The sequence below is a fragment of the Poromitra crassiceps genome, assembly GCF_964638095.1.
Source record: "Poromitra crassiceps genome assembly, chromosome: 18".
NCBI lineage: Eukaryota > Metazoa > Chordata > Actinopteri > Beryciformes > Melamphaidae > Poromitra > Poromitra crassiceps.
The window spans coordinates 25,901,701-25,921,147 of NC_139636.1; the positions used below are offsets into that span (position 1 = coordinate 25,901,701).

Sequence of the window (19,447 nt, forward strand, 5' to 3'; positions counted from 1 at the left end):
CTAAAGGATTTCGGAGAGTACCAGGAGAGTTACTACTCGGTTCAGACTACAGAGGGAGAACAGATCTCCCAGCTTATTGCTGGATACATCGACATCATACTCAAAAAGGCAAGTGATCATGAATCAAATGCAACCACTTGGTGAATTAACAGAGTGCAGAATATGATCCCTCCCTAGCAGACATTGTTCACTGTGATTTCTGTTGTTTGTCTTCTCTACAGAAGCAGAGTAAGGATCGTTTTGGCCTCGAGGGAGACGAGGAATCCACCATGCTGGAGGAATCGGTCTCCCCTAAGAAGTGAGCGGGGTTCATGTACTAACTACCGTAATTTCCGCACTATAAGCCGCACCGGAGTATAAGCCGCAGCAGCAAAATTGCCTGTTTGTTACATATATAAGCCGCACCGGACTATAAGCCGCAGGTGTTTTAATGTTTTTTTTTTTTTTTTTTTTTGTGTTTTAATGTTTAATTACCATATGTAAGGGTTCATGCACAGAGGGGATTGTCGGGAAAGAGATGGCTGTTTGAGGAAGCTCCCATTTATTAACATTTCAACAAAACAACATAACACAACACCACCTGTGTTTTTTTTTACAGTGCACACAGTGTCCGCGGTGTGGTGAAAAGAGGGCAAGAGAGGAAATTAAAACAGAAGTGGATTTATAGTTAGAAAGAGTGCTAAAGAAGAGATTTTTTTTTTTTTTTTTTTTTTTTTTTTGAAAAAATCCATAGATAAGCCGCACCGTTATATAAGCCACAGGGCCAAAAAACGGGGAAAAAGCCGCGGCTTATAGTCCGAAATTTACGGTACTGCGAGGTCTTTGCCCTGCTAAAGTACAAGAGTATGCTGACCAATCAGATTCATGCAGCACAGCTTAGTTATTCCTCATGTGAATTGACACCTCACAGTTTAATTGTGAATATAATTACATTTCTGCATGCCCAGCATAGTGCCCCCCAAGAGGAGTGATGTTAGAATTAACACACAAACAATTTTGAAATAACACGGACACCAGTCTACTATATACCAGAATAGAAATTGTTCTTTCCTGTGCAATTTCTGTTTCAAACCCTCAGGTTAAAGCTACTACATTATCATATTAATTCACAAAGGAAAGCTATATTGTTTGGAATACATGAGTAAAGATATCTTGTTGGAAAGCTGTTTTCTTCAGTAATTGTCATCTCCCAGTTGGGTGCCGTCTCTCCTGATGCTGCTTTGTAGCTAAGGCAATGAAGGTGATGCAGATGGAGCAGCAGTCTGTCACACAGAGCTTGGAGACGTGTTGATATTAGAAATCTGCACGACTCTTTAGTGAACCCACTCTGTGACAGAATGGGGCATGATATTCCCGCTGTTTTTGGGCCATTTGACTCGTGTTGTGGTTCTCAGCACAAAAACATAATTGCTACCTCTCAAGACGAGCTATGATTAGCCAATAGAGTTTGTCGTTTGAGCAGGGCAAGAAAACAGACATTTTTCTGTGCAATATTTTTTCGGTTATTATCTACAGTAAATGAGTAAAAGTTGGATTTTAATAGTTAAAGATAAACCCGCAAATCACGGAAAAGGAACTACTGAAGTGAACTCTGAGAGATCCCATAGTGAATTTCCTTTTTGATCCAAAATGACATTGTCCCTCTTCACAGCCACTTGTGGTCACCGTCACTCAATAATTTGAGGAACACAATGCCTTCTCAATGACCAGATCATAGAGACCAAAAATGTGATGGTGGTTGATATAAGCATAGGCCTTGCCATAAAACGTAAGGTTATGAATATAACCCAGGTTTTATGAATAACGTGAGTGAGGTTCTCACAATGGGACCAGCTCTCCTCGGCCCCAGACAGAAGCACTATTTTCTCTACACAAAATCCCTGTACTTTGGGTTGAAGGAATACAATTTCTCCCTCGGTGGAGCGAGCTTGCTCTCATTCTTGATGAGCATTCTTCTCGCCCACCCTGGCAAGGAGGGTTGTCTGCTGAGAACCTCACTCACCTTATTCATAAAACCGTGGTTGTATACATAACCTACAATTTTATTTTTTATAAGGTTCTCACAATGGGATATGGGAGCTCCCGTATGCCATGCCAGACAGCTCATCGCTCCGATCCGAAAGGGAAGTTGCCGGGCTCCTTAACTGTGTCCCAAAACCGCTTGTGCCACGCACGGGGCGGAGACATCCAGTCTATAGAACCGAACAAAAGAGAGGGGCAAGGTCCAGCTCGCTGCCACACAAATGTCCTGAATAGCCACTCCCTTAAAGAGAGCCCAGGATGAAGACATCCCACGAGTAGAGTGTCTCTGTCTCCTTCGCTCCTCTCTTAGGTCCACGATTCTGCAGCAGCAGTTCAACCGGGTGGGTCGTGTGGAGCACGGCTCAGTAGCACTACCAGGTATCATCCGTTCGGGGTCCATCGGCGGCCCTGACACCTTCAATATGGGTTCTATGCCCTGTGCCCAGCAGCAGATCACCACAGGGCAGATGCACAGAGGACACATGCCCCCACTGGTGAGTATGGCCATTTCAAATGGCAAACGCAGCAACAGCAAACATGTCGTCCCTTTCGAATAATTCCCTCTCGTCATTTAAAAAATATAGGCCTAATTTTGCACTTACACACAATGCATGCGATGCATTTTAGCACATTTTGTGTAGTCATTTACATAATTGATGGTATGTCTTGGTTGTACATTAATACATGGTGTTAAACGTGTTGTCTTGTAAGAGTTTGGCCCAGCAGGCTCTGATGGGGACCATCAACAGCAGTATGCATGCAGTGCAGCAGGCCCAGGCTGACCTGGGACATATTGATAGCCTGCCTCCACTGGGCCACGACTTGGTGAGTTCAGCCCATAGACTGTAAAAAGAGATGGATGGGTTTGAGTGTGACGTTAGTTTGTGGACTCCCGTTTTGAAGCCGCCTGTTTGGCATCTTGGTCTGTGAGCTGTGAGATCACTGGACAGGCGACCTGTCAATCACACCCAAAACAGTATTTTTTTACCGTCTTTATTACTTTAAACGGGTGAGGTTTATAAAAAATTCACTCCCTGTATGTTGTCATGAAAGGTGAGATTAGCTATAGAGACCCAAACATGTTTATTTATCCTGTAAAGTCAGGTATTTTAACATGGGGGTGAATGGGGAAAGACTCCCTTTTGGAGCCAGCCTCAAGTGGCCATTCGAGGAACTGCAGTTTTTGGTACTTCCACATTGGCCTCAATGCAATCAAACAAAACTGCCCCGTCAGGAATATTGTAGTTCTCCTTAAAGCCCCCATCCCACCACCTCCTATCCCCCTCCCCCACTTACTGTGTGCATGCCTGCTTTCTCTATAGCCTGTTCTGTGAATCTGTTCTGTGAAGGTTTTTTGTATTTTGTTTTAAAGCAGTTGGTGGTAGAACTGACTGTAAATATGGGGATGTGTTTTTAAGCTTATGTTGATCATTTCTAAACTGTGGGGGTTGTGAAGCCCTAGTCCTTTAATCCTTGACGAAAACGTTTATATGAGCTGAAAATCACCCACTGTGATGAAAGTCAAAAGACCTCCTTTTCCTCCTCTGCTGAAAGGCGTCCAGGGTTTGGGTTCAGAACAAAGTGGATGAATCCAAACATGAAATACACTCTCAAGTCGATGCCATCACCGCTGGAACAGCATCTGTGGTCAATCTCACTGCAGGTGGGTGCTCAGGAGAATACTAAAATGCCAATACAGAATATATCTTTTTCACTTTTCATTCATTTCCTTTCAGGAGAATTCACCAGATTTCTTGTTTATGATGAAGCCTTTGCTGGACAAAGCTCGAAAGGGAATCGCACTGTTATCAAGAACTCTTGTTTATCTTAAAGTCTTAGCAACCCCCAAGATGTAAATCAATAAACGCATGTCAAACGCACACTAAGGATGGACCCTGGGTTCTGCTTTAATAATGGAGCATTTCCCATTTCCACTGGTAAATACTTCGTATCGATAAATAAATCTTGAACATGTTATTGAGAGCTCGACTGTGCGTCCTGGTAGCTCACCTGGTAGCACGCATACCAGGAAGGCTCGGCCCGTCGCGCGCCTGACCCGGGTTCGAATCCAACCTGCGGTCCTTTGCCGCATGTCACCCCCTCTCTCTCTCCCCACCCTTCCTGTCTGCCCACTGTCCTATATAAAAAAAAATAAAGCCGAAATGCCCCCCAAAAAAAAATCGTAAAAAAAAAAAAAAAAAAATTGAGAGCTCGACTTACTGGTGTCTTGCTCCCCCTATTGCTTGGCACAGTGCCAGCCAAGTTCCTGCCAGCCTTTTGTTGGGTTTTAATCTTACCTAGCCATCTGTTAGATGGTACTTATACCCCCCCGCCCAAATCCAATAGAAAGTTTTTCTTCTCCATGGTCACTTACTCCATCTACGTACTTATCTCCATGGAACCATGGTCACTTACTGTACTCCATCTACGTACTTATCTCCATGGAACCATGGTCACTTACTGTACTCCATCTACGTACTTATCTCCATGGAACCATGGTCACTTACTGTACTCCATCTACGTACTTATCTCCACGGAACCATGTCTAATTCTGACCGTGACACTGATGTGTGTGTTATGTGACAGGCAAGCTGCCCGCTGGATTAGGTAAATCAATGAGGCAGCAGTGCAGCAAATGAAGATGCACAGCAGAGGATGCGCTGTCTAATGATGGTGATCTGTGCTCTGCAGGTGAGCCTACAGAAACAGACTACACAGCGGTGGGCTGTGCCATCACCACCATCTCATCCAACCTCACGGAAATGTCCAAGGGCGTCAAGCTGCTAGCAGCACTAATGGACGATGAGGTGGGCAGCGGTCACAGGCTGATGGGTGCTGCCAGGACGCTGGCAGGGGCTGTATCTGATCTGCTCACATCGGTTGAGCCGGCAGCCGCAGAGGTGAGACGCACTGACACTGACTATTGTACTGACCTGGCCTTCATTCTGCACTGTATCGCAGCAGGCACAAAGACACGCTCAACATTGCATGCTTTTGGGGCGTCTAGGTAGCGTAGAGGTTAAAGCACTCGCCTACCACCGCGCGGAGACCCGGGTTCAATTCCCAGCAGCGGTACCTCTGGCTTGGTCAGATGTTCCCACAGACAGGGGAAGCTGGTGGGGTATGAGTCCTGGTCGCTGCACTAGACTAGTGCCTCCTCTGGTCAGTTGGGGCACCTGTCTGGGGGGAAGGCGTGTGATCCTCCCACGCCTACGTCCTGTCAGGTGAAAAGAAGCGGCTGGAGGCTACACATGTGCCGGAGGAGGCACGTGCTAATCGATGACTCCCCCCAGATCGGCAGGGGGCGGTGGAGCCAGGAGGGGGAATTGGCCAACTACAATTGGGGAGAAAATGGGAGAGAAAAAATTCAGAAAGAGTTTAAGTAAAAAAAAAACCATTGCATGCAGCTTTTCCTTTTGATCAATGCCGTAGTGAAGACATATCACGATGGTGTTTATTGATGTGATTTTCGATCCAGGAATCTGTTTTCAATAATAGATGGAAGCCTGAGTGCGAGCAGGCCAGGCCAGTGTAATGAATGTGGTGATGTCATCCCCATGCAGCCCAGACAGACGGTGCTGACTGCAGCAGGATGCATCGGTCAGGCCAGCGGGGAGCTGCTCCGTCACATGGGGGAGGGCGAGACCGACGAGAGGTTCCAGGTTGGACACCACCCACACACTGTTCCTATGACACTGCTGCCAAACAGGAAGACACATACACTCCTTTTAACAATTTCAACACACGCTTATGTAATGACTTCAGGCTTTATTATTAGACCATTCGTTGATGTGGAGTTCATGACATTGTTTCAGGAGGAGAGCTTTTGACTATTGAAATGACAACACAGTATGCCAGACACCCAATAGCATAAGCTTATCCATAGCCTTCACCATCTACCTCATTTATCCCCAGGGTTGGGCAAGTTACTGAACATTAGTAATTAGATTACAGTTACTAGTTACTTATCTCAAAAAGTAATTTAATTATTTTACGAATTATTGAATAATAAATGTAACTAGAAATTGGGTGTCCCGTTAAGACTTAGTCCTTCACATAGCTGACCCGGGTTCGAATCCAACCTGCGGTCCATTTGCTGCATATCCTCCCCTGTCTCGCTCCCTGCTTTCTTGTCACTGCCTAGCACACACTATGGTAAATGGACTGCATTTATATAGCGCTTTGGATAAGAGCGCTATATAAATGCAGTCCACAATGTGCCTACATTTACCCACACACCGAAGGCGGCAAACTGCCATGCAGGGTGCTGGCACAGCCATCGGGAGCAATTCGGGGTTCAGTGTCTTGCCCAAGAACACTTCGGCATGCGGACTGGAAGAGCCGGGGATCGAACCACCGACCTTCTGATTAGTGGACGACCCGCTCTAGCTCCTGAGCCACAGCCGCCCCACTATCCTATCAAATAAAGGCAAAATGGCAAAAGAAAGTACGGTAACTAGAAATCTCGCTCGCTGTACCCGCTCAAGTTCTAGGGTGGAGACTCTGGAGATGATGCAGTTATGGAAATGTTTGTATGAGTACAGGATTAAGCAGCTCCTTATAGACAATAATGTCTGTTATTCCCTCCTCATCACCTTCAATAAGTACTTTTATGGCTGTGTAGAGCTAGCCATGAGCAAACACTGGCTGAGGTAGGACACTGTCAAATGTGATCTACTGTATCATTGTACCACATATCACTATGATGAAAATGTAAATAGCGGAACAATAAAACACAACAGATATTTAGTGTTGGGCAAGTTACTGAAAATTAGTAATTAGTTACAGTTAATAGTTACTTTTCTCAAAAAGTAATGGGCTACGGTATATTATAGTTGTTGCAAAAATAGTTGTGGAATTACAGTAATGCATTACTTAGTAACTAGTTACTCCCAACACTGTTTATCCCTTTAGACTAACAGTCATATTCATTTAACTGGCACATAGACATCGTCTAGTTTTCTTACACCCTCTCCACCACCTTGCTTTCCTCTTGTTATCCTGTCAAGATGACGTGGTATATTATGTATCTTACACAGTCTTGGTCTCCATACCTTAGGCCAACACTGCTCTGCTGTAATACAGGTCAATGCAATGTTACAATCCTAACTTCAGAGTATATTTTGGTCCCTCCCCACATGTGCGCAGCTGTGTTAAACGACATTGATGAATGTGTTTCAGGAGATCCTGATGAATCTGGCCAAAGCAGTGGCCAATGCAGCTGCGATGTTAGTCCTGAAGGCCAAGAACGTGGCCCAGGTGGCCGAGGACACCATGCTGCAGAACCGCGTGATTGCAGCTGCTACTCAGTGCGCCCTGTCCACCTCACAGCTGGTGGCCTGCACCAAGGTACTGATCCACAGCCCTGTCCACCTCACAGCTGGTGGCCTGCACCAAGGTACTGATCCACAGCCCTATGCCACTCCTCAGCCGTGTAGTAAAGGACACAACACAAGCTAGGGGATGGTCAGAATACAATGGCAGCTGTGACTTAATTACAGTAGCTGCTTTAGCTCCGTCGACCGCAGGCTTATGGTCAGTTCTCTCATAATTCAACCAATTCAAGGTTGATTTTCCTTCAAATTCAAAAACTTTGAAAAGGTTTGCATGTCATATCTTGAATGAAATAAGATATAACACAGCAGTTTCATTTTACATTTTAAAATGACTGAACTGAAAGTGGACTGACCCCAACACATAGTGCTACATTTGATTAAACAGGAATTAGATGTATTCTGTCAAATTTTCAAAATAGTCTTCAAGAATTTAGTGATTGGTTTGTGTTCTGTGCCCCGTGACTGTTTGCGGTGCAGGTGGTGAGTCCTACCATCAGCTCCCCAGTGTGTCAGGAGCAGCTTGTGGAGGCAGGGAAGCTGGTGGACCGCTCCGTGGAGACCTGTGTCAAGGCCTGCCGCTCGGCCAGCGACCACGGGGATTTGCTGAAGCAAGTGGGTGCGGCGGCCGGTGTGGTGAGCCAGGCCCTCAGCGACCTGCTGCTGCATGTCCGCCACTACGCCAGCTGTGGAGAGCCCATTGGACGTTACGACCAGGCCACCGACACAATCATGAACGTCACCGAAAACATCTTCACCTCCATGGGTGACGCTGGTGAGTTCAATGGAGAAATGGTTGAGAACTTGAGAGAGATTTAAGACTTGAAAGTCTTATCATTTCTGATCAGTTTGGTAGACCACCAGTTTGTCACAAATCAGTTTGCTAGCTATTATTCCAAGGGGACTTTGACAGTTGAAAATGCTTGTCATCTGTTGATCTATTCTATTCTTTCAGTGGATTTAAGATATTGTCAGGTTATGTTTCATATTAAGTGATCTTTAGAATTCTCCTGCTGAAACATTTTCAAAGCTCATGGTATTTGTTATGGTTCAAGCCATGAGGCTGAAGAATTTCCAAACCCAGCCAATCCTCAAGGGTTTGTCGAAAACATGTCATCCAAAACCACTACAGAGCTCCCAATCTGGTCTCAATCAGCATCAGGGAGGCTTTGAAACTTAAAAGGAAACACATGACCTGGGCATTTTACGGAGGGCAAAACTCTTTCGTTCCCAAATCATCAAAAAAGAAAGAAAATATGTAGCCGTAGAACAACATTCAGTCATCAGAGTTCACTCTGGAAGTATTGCTTGATTCCCAAGGCCAGGACGTACTGTGTAGTTGTAAAACACTTTAGATGTCTTATCTTTCATAGTCCTCTCCTGCTAAGTTATTTCCAGCTGGTGGTGGGTTTTGGGGAAATACAGATTTTTATAGCAGGTGTGTCCTGCGATGTGTTCCATGTTTCATATACTTGTAAAATTCTAATTAATGTTGAGAGAATGAGTCACTAGAAACCTTCAGCTGTAAGGGTACCTGAAGATGAAAACCATGGTGCGACTCCTGAAGAGTCGGACAATCAAATAAATATCCCGCAGTTAGCTGTTCAATACTGGAATGTCTCAGGAAGCAGAAACAGAATTGCAGGTGTAACATGGCTAGGGCCGCAGCTAACGATGATCTTCATAATCGATGAATCTGTTATTATTTTCTCAACTAATCGATCGTCACAAAATGGTGAAGAATGTTGATCACTTTTTCCCCAAAGCGCAAGATGATGTCCTCAAATGTATTCTAAAATGTGCCTAAAAGATTAATCCATTATAAAGATGGTTGGCAATTAATTTTCTGACTATCGACTTATCGATTAATCCACTCATCGTTGCAGCTCTAAACATGGCTTTGTCTTAGTGCTGCTAGTTGAGGTTTTCTTTCTGTTCTATGCATGTACTTGTGTACATGTGTGCTTCATGTGTGCATCTGTATAATGTGAACAGGGGAGATGGTGCGACAGGCCAGGGTGCTTGCCCAGGCCACCTCTGACTTGGTCAATGCCATGAGATCGGATGCTGAGGCAGAGGTGGATGTCGACAACTCTAAGAAACTGCTGGCTGCAGCCAAACTGCTGGCTGATGCCACAGCTCGGATGGTGGAGGCTGCGAAGGTAACATAGTGACAGGATCACTGTCTAAATGTAATCCACTAAAGAATTGTAATGTGAAAGTAATCAGATTATGTTACTAAATTGAAGTTTATTCCAATCGAAAGGCTTTAATTTGGAATATGGTTGTTAAAACAATGTACAACTTATTTCATGCTGTGTAAAAATGTTAGCTTCTAAACAGTCTTACAGTAATACCTATCTGACTGTTGTTATGTGATTTGTTACTCCCCAACTACGAGTATTTAATTTGTCTTATTTTCTAATATTGACCTTAGCACCGTCACTGCCATAGTGGTCTTGCATGCGGTATGTCAAATATGATAATAAATGTCAAATGCAATGTAAAAAAAAAAAAATGAAATTGAATTGCAGTCACTTGATGGAAAAGAAAAACTGTTTTACTGTATGCAGTTGCCAGTGTCATTTCCCATCCGAGATGAAAGGGCACAACATCAGTGGTTCTTAATAAGCCCCTGGCACTGTCGACAAGTATAAATGAGCAGGATATTATCAATGAAATGAAATATGCGGGCAAGTGAAACGCTGCGTATGGCTCGTTAGAGATGTTTTTGATCCGTGTGACACATTAATCACCACATCGCCGTTATCAAGCGGAAGTCGGAATCTGGCACTGACGGTTTCCTTGGCAACTGTCAGGAGGAAGCACACTGAGCTAAATGCCTCTTTGCATCTATTTTACAATGTGGTTAAAGTGTAAGAGGGGATCTGATGCCACCTTTCACTGCTGAGCTCTAGCCGTTATATGTTTACAGTATGTATATGTTTACAGTATGTGTGTGCACGTGTTCCCTCAGGGGGCGGCGGCCTACCCAGACAATGAGGACCAGCAGCAGAGGCTAAGAGAGGCAGCGGAGGGGCTGCGTGTGGCCACTAACGCCGCTGCTCAGAATGCCATCAAGAAGAAACTGGTCAACAGGCTGGAGGTGAATCATGACAGCAACATATTCTTATCTGTGTATCGCTCGACTTTATCGAACACAAACCCTCCTCCAGTAGAGCTGCTTCTCCCTATCTGCAAAAGTGTCATGCACAAAATGTTCCCATATCATCCCAACACCGTGACTCATCTTTAGAGAGAACTACAATGCAGATTACATCAGATCCATGCAGGTATAGATTTATAGTTTGCTCTTCAGGCTAAAGGAAATGCAATCCGTCAAAATACTGAAATAACTCAGCCTTCATTTGCACAAATGAGGCACATTGAGCAGATTTGTCTTGTGTTATTTCTATTTCCTGCAGCAGAGGGGCTGTAGATCCCATTACTGCTGTGAATGAGCTAATCTAAGTGTAAAGATCTGTGTTTAGCCCCTGGTATCAGTTTGCCCCTAATGACTCACCACCCCTCTCTGCTCCAGAGCTCCACAATGTTCAATTTCCCAAGCACATAAACTTTGCATTACCCAAGGCTGGGATCAGCCTGCTATCAGACATACATCTCAGTCTGCCTCTATTGCATCAGACCATCCCAATAATGCTGCTAATGGCCGCCTCCGTCGAGGAGACACCGAAGACCATTTAGAGCCGTGATCCTCACTATTTCTTTCGATGAGAGCCACACTGGCAGGACAAAGTCAATAGGAGAGCCACTTTTACCGCAAAACACCAAAAGCCACCCCAACCAAGCACATCTGCCTACCATTTTTTTGTGTTTTATTGTTTTCCACACACACACACACACACACACACACACACACACACACACAGACAGACACACACACACACACACACACACACATATATATATACCAGTTTCCCCCAGAAAATCTTTCAGGCCTGGAGGGATTTCGAAACGTACCCCGACCTCAACGGTGGGGGCCATCGCTGGCGACGCTAAAGTTTTAGCTAACCTGTTCACATCTATGTTCGCAATGGCATCCCAAGTATCATCATACTATAATGGGATGCGATGCGAACAGTTGTATTATGGGATGTGCGTTTCCCAGGCAACGACACACGTTGACACGTTTTGGAACAGCGCTGCACGCTGGCACAATGCTCCTAAAAGCAAAATGCTTATTGTTTTGAATGATTTGGCACCTTCTATTACTGTCAACACCAGTATTGTTGTATTGTAATAATATGCCATAAAGGTTTATTTAAATTTTTGAAATTTGGGGGGGGATTTTTTTTTCTTTTTTTTTGTGCAATTTCTTAGAGCCGCCAACTAAAGCTTCGAGAGCCGCCAGCGTCTTGCGAGCCGCGCAATGAGGAACTAGGATTTAGAGTGTCGTGAATCTGCAAGTTGCAGAGTGATGTGTGTGTAACAGATATCACAGACGTGTGTGTATGTGCCCTTTAAGAGCCCTTTAATCTGCCCTGTTGTCTCTGTATCTGCTCCGGTCGGTGTCACCTCGATTTCCTTCCCCACTGTCATGTATACAGTTCCTGTGCAGCTGTGCTGTACAGATGCTTTTGTTTAGGAGCACATAGAATATGTGACTCTGTAGTTCCACCAGAGATAGGAATGCTCCTTCTGCCACTCATCTCACTTCCAAGTGCAGCGCAGTCTTGTTTGTTTTCCGCAGGACAAAGATATCATTGTATTTCATGTTTCTTTTTTCATCCTCGCTTCCTCCATCCACAAAGCAAGGAATGTCTTCTCCCTCTATTTGCAATCTTGCCGTCACTTCAAAGCTAGCCTTTTGCCTGCGGATTAGTGTCAACTAAGCGCTATATATGTTTTTGTTTTGCACGCTGAAAGCAGTGTTCAACATCTCATGAAATAAAGAATGAAAGGTCCATGGATGTGGATTAATCCTGAATACACAACAGTATAACACTGAACAAAAGTCAAAGTGACCCGTAGCCAGGTCCTAGTGTCCTACTTTATACTGAATGATTTCCATTGGTGTCTTCTGAACAGGTAGCTGCAAAGCAGGCAGCGGCTGCTGCTACTCAGACCATCGCAGCTGCTCAAAATGCTGCTGCCTCCAACAAAAACACCGCCTCGCACCAACAGCTAGTGCACAGCTGCAAGGTAGGGACAAGCACCTTGAGAATAATACATGAGAAGGAATCATAATTGTTATTGCCACATAAAAATCATTATCAAATCATGTATTGAAAAGCACAGCCCGGAAACCAGTAGAATATTGGTTGCCTGTCTGATGCAGACTTAATTACAGTGCTGTGGACTGTGTGGAAATGTCACAGATTTGTATCTCTGTGCCCACATGCAGGCAGTGGCAGATAGCATTCCCCAGTTGGTCCACGGCATGAGGAGCAGCCAGGCCCAGCCGGAGGAGCTGAGTGCCCAGCTTGCCCTTATCATGGCCAGCCAGAGCTTCCTACAGGTGGGACCTGTCAGCACGTCACAGTTATCTATCAAAGACACTATCATGAGACTATTTTACCACCACTTGTTTTACCTGCTTCTTCTCAGTGAGCGTGGCTACAGTATGTGTTATTAATGTTATTTTTTCATGGCCACCCCCCAGCCTGGAAGTAAGATGGTGACGTCTGCAAAATCGGCAGTTCCCACAGTGGCTGACCAGGCTGCTGCTATGCAACTGGGCCAGTGTGCCAAGAACCTGGCTACCTGCCTGGCAGAGCTCAGGACTGCTACCCAGAAGGTATCTGTACGCAACACTGCTAGAGACAGCAGGATAAATCTCGCTGATGCAGGGATTTCTCACTATCTCTTGTAAAATGTTTTTTTTCTCTCCAAGTAAGGCTGCTCTTAGCAACACCCCAATCTCTGATCCCATAAAGCGAAAGATAACAAGCACAAAATACAGGATTGTATCCCGTTTATTGTGGATAGTAGAGTGTGAGTAACATTTGTGTCGGCACTGGTTGAAGGCCCATGAAGCCTGCGGTCCTCTGGAGATCGACTCAGCCCTGAAAACAGTGCAAACGCTCAGGAGTGAGCTTCAAGATGCCAAGATGTCCGTTATCGACTCTCAACTCAAACCTCTTCCTGGGGAATCGGTCAGTATATCAACAATCTCCCTTACAATTCACTTGAAACATTATAGACATCTGTTGAGATGAGAAGAGGGATCAAATCCAATGGTTTATATGTGTTTTCTGTTGTACACACACAGCTGGAGAAGTGCGCTCAGGACCTGGGAAGCACATCTAAGGCGGTGGGCTCCTCCATGGCCCAACTGCTGACCTGTGCTGCACAGGGAAATGAACACTATACAGGTAAAAGAAGCCTATTCCACACAGAGAGGAGATGTGAGAAGCTTAAAGAGCTATTTACTTGGGGTGTCCCGCCGGTGGCTCACCTGGTAGCACACCGCACGCGTACCACAAATGCCTAGTTCTTCGCGCAGCCGACCCGGGTTCGAATCCGACCCGTGGTCGTTTGCCGCATGTCATCCTCTCTCTATCTCTCTCTCCCCACCTTTACTGTCTGCCCACTGTCCTATCTAATAAAGGCAAAATGCCCCCCCCCCCCCCCCCACCCAAAAAAAAAGAAGCCATTTACTTCAATAATATACTCCTGTCTTCTGTCTAAATACGTTACATTGCTGTAGTATATATCATTTATACATATACTGTACCTATACATAGATGGCTGAGTGTAGGTTCTTAGTTGAAAAAAGTATATCCTGTTAGCTGTGCCAATTGGGATTCAGAGAATAAAGCAGGCAGGGGAAATTCGGACTGGTTTATTTAGTGGCGTTATCACTGTTGCCTAAAACTGAGTCCCGTGGATGCAGCACAGACCGGCTGTTTTGCCCTCAATTCTAGCTCAATTGATGCGCTCAGGGGAGGAGAGATGAAGACAGATAGCGAACAGTGTATTGTAACAATGAAAGCTCCCAGGCAGCACTTGATGCTGCAGCCCTGGGTGCTGCTAGCTACTCATTAATCTTATTTTCACTAGATTTAACATTCCATCAGCAAATGGCTCCACTTGGCTGGATAATGCAACTTGATGCAATTGGCTGCTTTTCTTCTCAGCGTTATGTATAATAAGTTAAGGGCACCTCCCACATGGGGCCATATTTTACTATTTTGTATTATTGTATTAGCTCATTTATATTAAAAAAAAAAACCCAATGAGGGTGTTTCAGATTGCTCTCATTGTGGTGCTGTTGGCTTCTGCTGGTTGATTTGCACTTTGCCAACACAATCCTATTCAAGGCAGTAATCATACTTACCTGATTGTTTGCATTAATTAAACGCAGCACTGCTGCAAAGAGAAGATAATGAAATTGAAATGAATTTGGTTAGTAAAACGTCGGCGTCAGTATCTATAAGGTATGGTTACGTGGCCTCAGTACATAACAATGTAAAACACAGGAGAATGTGAACACCGTGTCCGTAATTCATCCCGATGTGGAGAGTTTCCAGCCCTAGTTACTAAATGTTGTATGAAGTGCACTCATAAGCATCAGGCTGTATCACTGTCTCATATTGATTGGTATATGAAAAACGACCACACCAGTCTCTGGCAAACACACACTAAGGACTACATCTCAAGAAGTCATGTGACTTCATGCCATGTGTTTGTCATGAGTTACTTCCTGCTGCATTTACAAACACCGAAACGTCTTGTTTTATATTGTTTTTTAGTCCAGTGTTTTTAGAAAATTACTTAGTTTTAAAACTTCTATTACCTGGATGTCTGAGAAATGAATTTACACAGACACCAGAAAAGGCCTTCATCAAGGTGGCTGGTGATAGATGACAAAGCCAGCCTGAAATGTCAGGACTGGTGCGCTGTGATCTTTTTTCATGAATCCATAATTATGACAAACTGACTGTGCACCTTGGAGCTTTTTCTTCGGTGGGCACCGCCATTTAAAATCAGACACATACCCTCTTTATATATATCCCACTCTGTCAAGCTATATTGAACAAAATATGACTCGTTATTGTTGAACTGTCCCTGATTGTTCCTAGGTGTGGCTGCAAGAGAGACGGCCCAGGCTTTGAGGATATTGGCCCAGGCAGCCAGAGGCGTGGCAGCCAGTACCAAGGAGCCTCAGGCTGCAGCTGCAATGCTGGACTCAGCCCAGTGTGTCATGGAGGGCTCCGCCATGCTGATCCACGAGGCCAACCAGGCCCTGGTTCACCCAGGAGATGCTGAGAGTCAGCAGAGACTGGCACAGGTGAGCATGGCTCCCAGGCCCTGGTTCACCCAGGAGATGCTGAGAGTCAGCAGAGACTGGCACAGGTGATGTCTACCCCAGAGGCAGCGCTGTTCATGTTGATATCACATTGTTCCTCTCAGGCTCTTCTCTCCCCTCTACTGATTTGTAAACATTTCTCCTTTCCATGACAATTATCCCCTCTTAGCATTGCTATTTTCTCTCCTCGGTCTCTTCCGTAGCACTCCTCTCTCTCAGGAGTGCCTGAGTAGAACTGCTCATTCTCCAGCAGCCCTCCAGGGGATAAACATATTGTTTGGCATACTGTATGTCTGTGACAGCAGCCCTCCAGGGATCAACATATTGTTTGGCATACTGTATGTCTGTGACCACAGCATAAATTAGCCATCCGGATTGCTGTGCACCGCTGCGATCACAATTTGCATTTGAGATGTTTTCCCCCTTCCAGCCGTGCTGTTGGGACCATGTCTTGTGTAGCACATTGTTATAATGACTAATGGCAGCCCGTTGACAGAGTGGTGTGCTGTGTTTCAGGTGGCCAAAGCAGTGTCCCACTCCCTGAATAATTGTGTGAATTGTCTGCCGGGCCAGAAGGACGTGGACATGGCCCTGAGGAGCATCGGAGAGGCCAGCAAGAAGCTGCTGGTGGACACTGTGAGTTCTGCTGGTCGCTTTCACTTTGGTGTTTCTTCGCATTTCTTCAGGTGCTCGCAGAGGATCGTATTACTTTTGCCACAAAATTAAATGTCTCCTCCTCACCCATCACCCAAAGAATTGAGTCTTTGCTGTACTCCAGTAAAGTGTATTCCAGTATCTGCCAAGATCTAAAATAGTGACCTCCATCTAACTGGTATTATATAATGATGTGCCGAGTACTACAGTACAGTATGGTTTAATTGATGTGTGTGTTGTCTTTGAAGCTCCCTCCTTGCAGTAAGTCATTCCAGGAGGCCCAGACCGATCTGAACCACACAGCAGCTGAGCTCAACCACTCTGCAGGAGAGGTGGTCCACTCCTCGCGAGGGACCAGCAGCCAGCTGGCTGTGGCTTCAGGGAAGTTCAGCCAAGACTTTGACGAGTTCCTGGACGCCGGCGTCGAGATGGCAGGCCACACCCAAGTAGGTTTTGTGATCTGTGGCACAGCTTCTCCACATGACCTAGAAGCTTCTCCACCTGACCTAGAAGCTTCTCCACATGACCTAGAAGCTTCTCCACATGACCTAGAAGCTTCTCCACATGACCTAGAAGCAGCTGAATTGAATGATTCCCCACTGCCAGACACGTTCCATTAATCTGTGATGTGCGCCTGATTATTCTGCAAGGAGACAAGAGCACTCCGAGCTTTGATGGGCTAAATCAGAACGTCTCATAGGTAGTCAGCTCTTGAGTGGTTGGTTTCATATTTTTATGTTACGTTAACTGTCAATTTAACCCATTTGTGAATTTGACATTTTCGTCTAATTCACTTAGGCACATGATTGTCCCAGAGAGCACGAACGGTCAGATGTAATGAGATCTTTGATGATGTTCTTGTTCTGGTTATTTTGTTCATTAATTTGGATAGATCTTCGGGGAGTGGGGTTGATGTAGCATGGCACCCGTGCTTTAATCAGGCTTAAAGAGGCCTGCTGAGAGAGGAAGGAGGGTATAGGTGGCTTAAAGAGGCCTGCTGAGAGAGGAAGGAGGGTATAGGTGGTTTAAAGAGGCCTGCTGAGAGAGGAAGGAGGGTATAGATGGTTTAAAGAGGCCTGCTGAGAGAGGAAGGAGGGTATAGGTGGTTTAAAGAGGCCTGCTGAGAGAGGAAGGAGGGTATAGGTGGTTTAAAGAGGCCTGCTGAGAGAGGAAGGAGGGTATAGGTGGTTTAAAGAGGCCTGCTGAGAGAGGAAGGAGAGGGTATAGGTGGTTTAAAGAGGCCTGCTGAGAGAGGAAGGAGGGTATAGGTGGTTTAAAGAGGCCTGCTGAGAGAGGAAGGAGGGTATAGGTGGTTTAAAGAGGCCTGCTGAGAGAGGAAGGAGGGTATAGGTGGTTTAAAGAGGCCTGCTGAGAGAGGAAGGAGGGTATAGGTGGCTTAAAGAGGCCTGCTGAGAGAGGAAGGAGGGTATAGGTGGCTTAAAGAGGCCTGCTGAGAGAGGAAGGAGGGTATAGGTGGTTTAAAGAGGCCTGCTGAGAGAGGAAGGAGGGTATAGATGGTTTAAAGAGGCCTGCTGAGAGAGGAAGGAGTGTATAGGTGGTTTAAAGAGGCCTGCTGAGAGAGGAAGGAGGGTATAGGTGGTTTAAAGAGGCCTGCTGAGAGAGGAAGGAGGGTATAGGTGGCTTAAAGAGGCCTGCTGAGAGAGGAAGGAGGGTATAGGTGGTTTAAAGAGGCCTGCTGAGAGAGGAAGGAGGGTATAGGTGGCTTAAAGAGGCCTGCTGAGAGAGGAAGGAGGGTATAGGTGGCTTAAAGAGGCCTGCTGAGAGAGGAAGGAGGGTATAGGTGGTTTAAAGAGGCCTGCTGAGAGAGGAAGGAGGGTATAGGTGGTTTAAAGAGGCCTGCTGAGAGAGGAAGGAGGGTATAGGTGGTTTAAAGAGGCCTGCTGAGAGAGGAAGGAGGGTATAGGTGGTTTAAAGAGGCCTGCTGAGAGAGGAAGGAGGGTATAGGTGGCTTAAAGAGGCCTGCTGAGAGAGGAAGGAGGGTATAGGTGGTTTAAAGAGGCCTGCTGAGAGAGGAAGGAGGGTATAGGTGGTTTAAAGAGGCCTGCTGAGAGAGGAAGGAGGGTATAGGTGGTTTAAAGAGGCCTGTTGAGAGAGGAAGGAGGGTATAGGTGGCTTAAAGAGGCCTGCTGAGAGAGGAAGGAGGGTATAGGTGGTTTAAAGAGGCCTGCTGAGAGAGGAAGGAGGGTATAGGTGGTTTAAAGAGGCCTGCTGAGAGAGGAAGGAGAGGGTATAGGTGGTTTAAAGAGGCCTGCTGAGAGAGGAAGGAGGGTATAGGTGGTTTAAAGAGGCCTGCTGAGAGAGGAAGGAGGGTATAGGTGGTTTAAAGAGGCCTGCTGAGAGAGGAAGGAGGGTATAGGTGGTTTAAAGAGGCCTCCTGAGAGAGGAAGGAGGGTATAGGTGGGGGGTACACACATCAAATATACACGCCAGCCTTATATACAATACACCTGCTATCCCGGGACAGGGTTGCTGAGGAATACTGCAGAATAGCTGTTTTAATCATATGTGACAGGGACTAGTGTTTTGTGTAACACGTAGTAATTTTCCGTGTTGTGCAGATTATGAATGTGCAGATTGTAAGCTTTCAAATGATGTGTCATACAGTGAAATCTGAAAATAGTTGAAGAAGAAAATGCTTATTTTAATGTTCGTACGTACTCCTAAAAGCAACATTCAGAGAAAATCATCCTGAAGGTTGGTGAACAAAGTTGGTTTGCCCTGAGCAAGCTTAGATTGCTAACAAATTATAAGTATTTAGTAGGGGTGTCACGATACACTCAGTTCACGATACGATACGTATCACGATACTGGGTTCACGATAACGATACGATACGATACGATTTTAACAATATTTTTTTAAACTTGAATAATGACAATATATGACTGGAAAAGTAGTATTTTATTTGAAATGCACAAATACAAAACATGCTGTTGTGGGAAATTGTTATTACAATAACAACTAGAAAAAACATGAGATTGGAGATAAGGCTTATCTTGAAATAGAATGAGTTACACCGTCACTTAGATTTACTTTGAACTAAAAGGTTTCTCAGCAGTATAAATTCTCATTATGCATCTTCAGTTTTTCTTCAAACTCAAACAACAAGACTTTTCTTAGTCTATTTTTTATGCATCTTCAGTTTTT

General features: G+C 45.3%; 1 protein-coding gene across 1 annotated transcript in view; it reads left to right on the plus strand.

Moving 5' to 3' along the window:
• The window catches only part of tln2b (talin 2b), a 72,046-nt gene that overhangs the window by 16,495 nt on the left and 36,104 nt on the right, over nucleotides 1-19,447 (plus strand). The window contains exons 10-28 of the mRNA XM_083654873.1: nucleotides 7-108; nucleotides 222-298; nucleotides 2,333-2,516; nucleotides 2,734-2,847; nucleotides 3,577-3,685; nucleotides 4,714-4,922; nucleotides 5,586-5,684; nucleotides 7,204-7,371; nucleotides 7,836-8,130; nucleotides 9,351-9,517; nucleotides 10,333-10,461; nucleotides 12,405-12,518; nucleotides 12,721-12,834; nucleotides 12,979-13,113; nucleotides 13,343-13,471; nucleotides 13,588-13,690; nucleotides 15,401-15,609; nucleotides 16,144-16,263; nucleotides 16,530-16,727. Coding sequence (XP_083510999.1) covers nucleotides 7-108; nucleotides 222-298; nucleotides 2,333-2,516; nucleotides 2,734-2,847; nucleotides 3,577-3,685; nucleotides 4,714-4,922; nucleotides 5,586-5,684; nucleotides 7,204-7,371; nucleotides 7,836-8,130; nucleotides 9,351-9,517; nucleotides 10,333-10,461; nucleotides 12,405-12,518; nucleotides 12,721-12,834; nucleotides 12,979-13,113; nucleotides 13,343-13,471; nucleotides 13,588-13,690; nucleotides 15,401-15,609; nucleotides 16,144-16,263; nucleotides 16,530-16,727 — 2,775 coding nt within the window. The remainder of the gene's footprint in view (nucleotides 1-6; nucleotides 109-221; nucleotides 299-2,332; nucleotides 2,517-2,733; nucleotides 2,848-3,576; nucleotides 3,686-4,713; nucleotides 4,923-5,585; nucleotides 5,685-7,203; nucleotides 7,372-7,835; nucleotides 8,131-9,350; nucleotides 9,518-10,332; nucleotides 10,462-12,404; nucleotides 12,519-12,720; nucleotides 12,835-12,978; nucleotides 13,114-13,342; nucleotides 13,472-13,587; nucleotides 13,691-15,400; nucleotides 15,610-16,143; nucleotides 16,264-16,529; nucleotides 16,728-19,447) is intronic.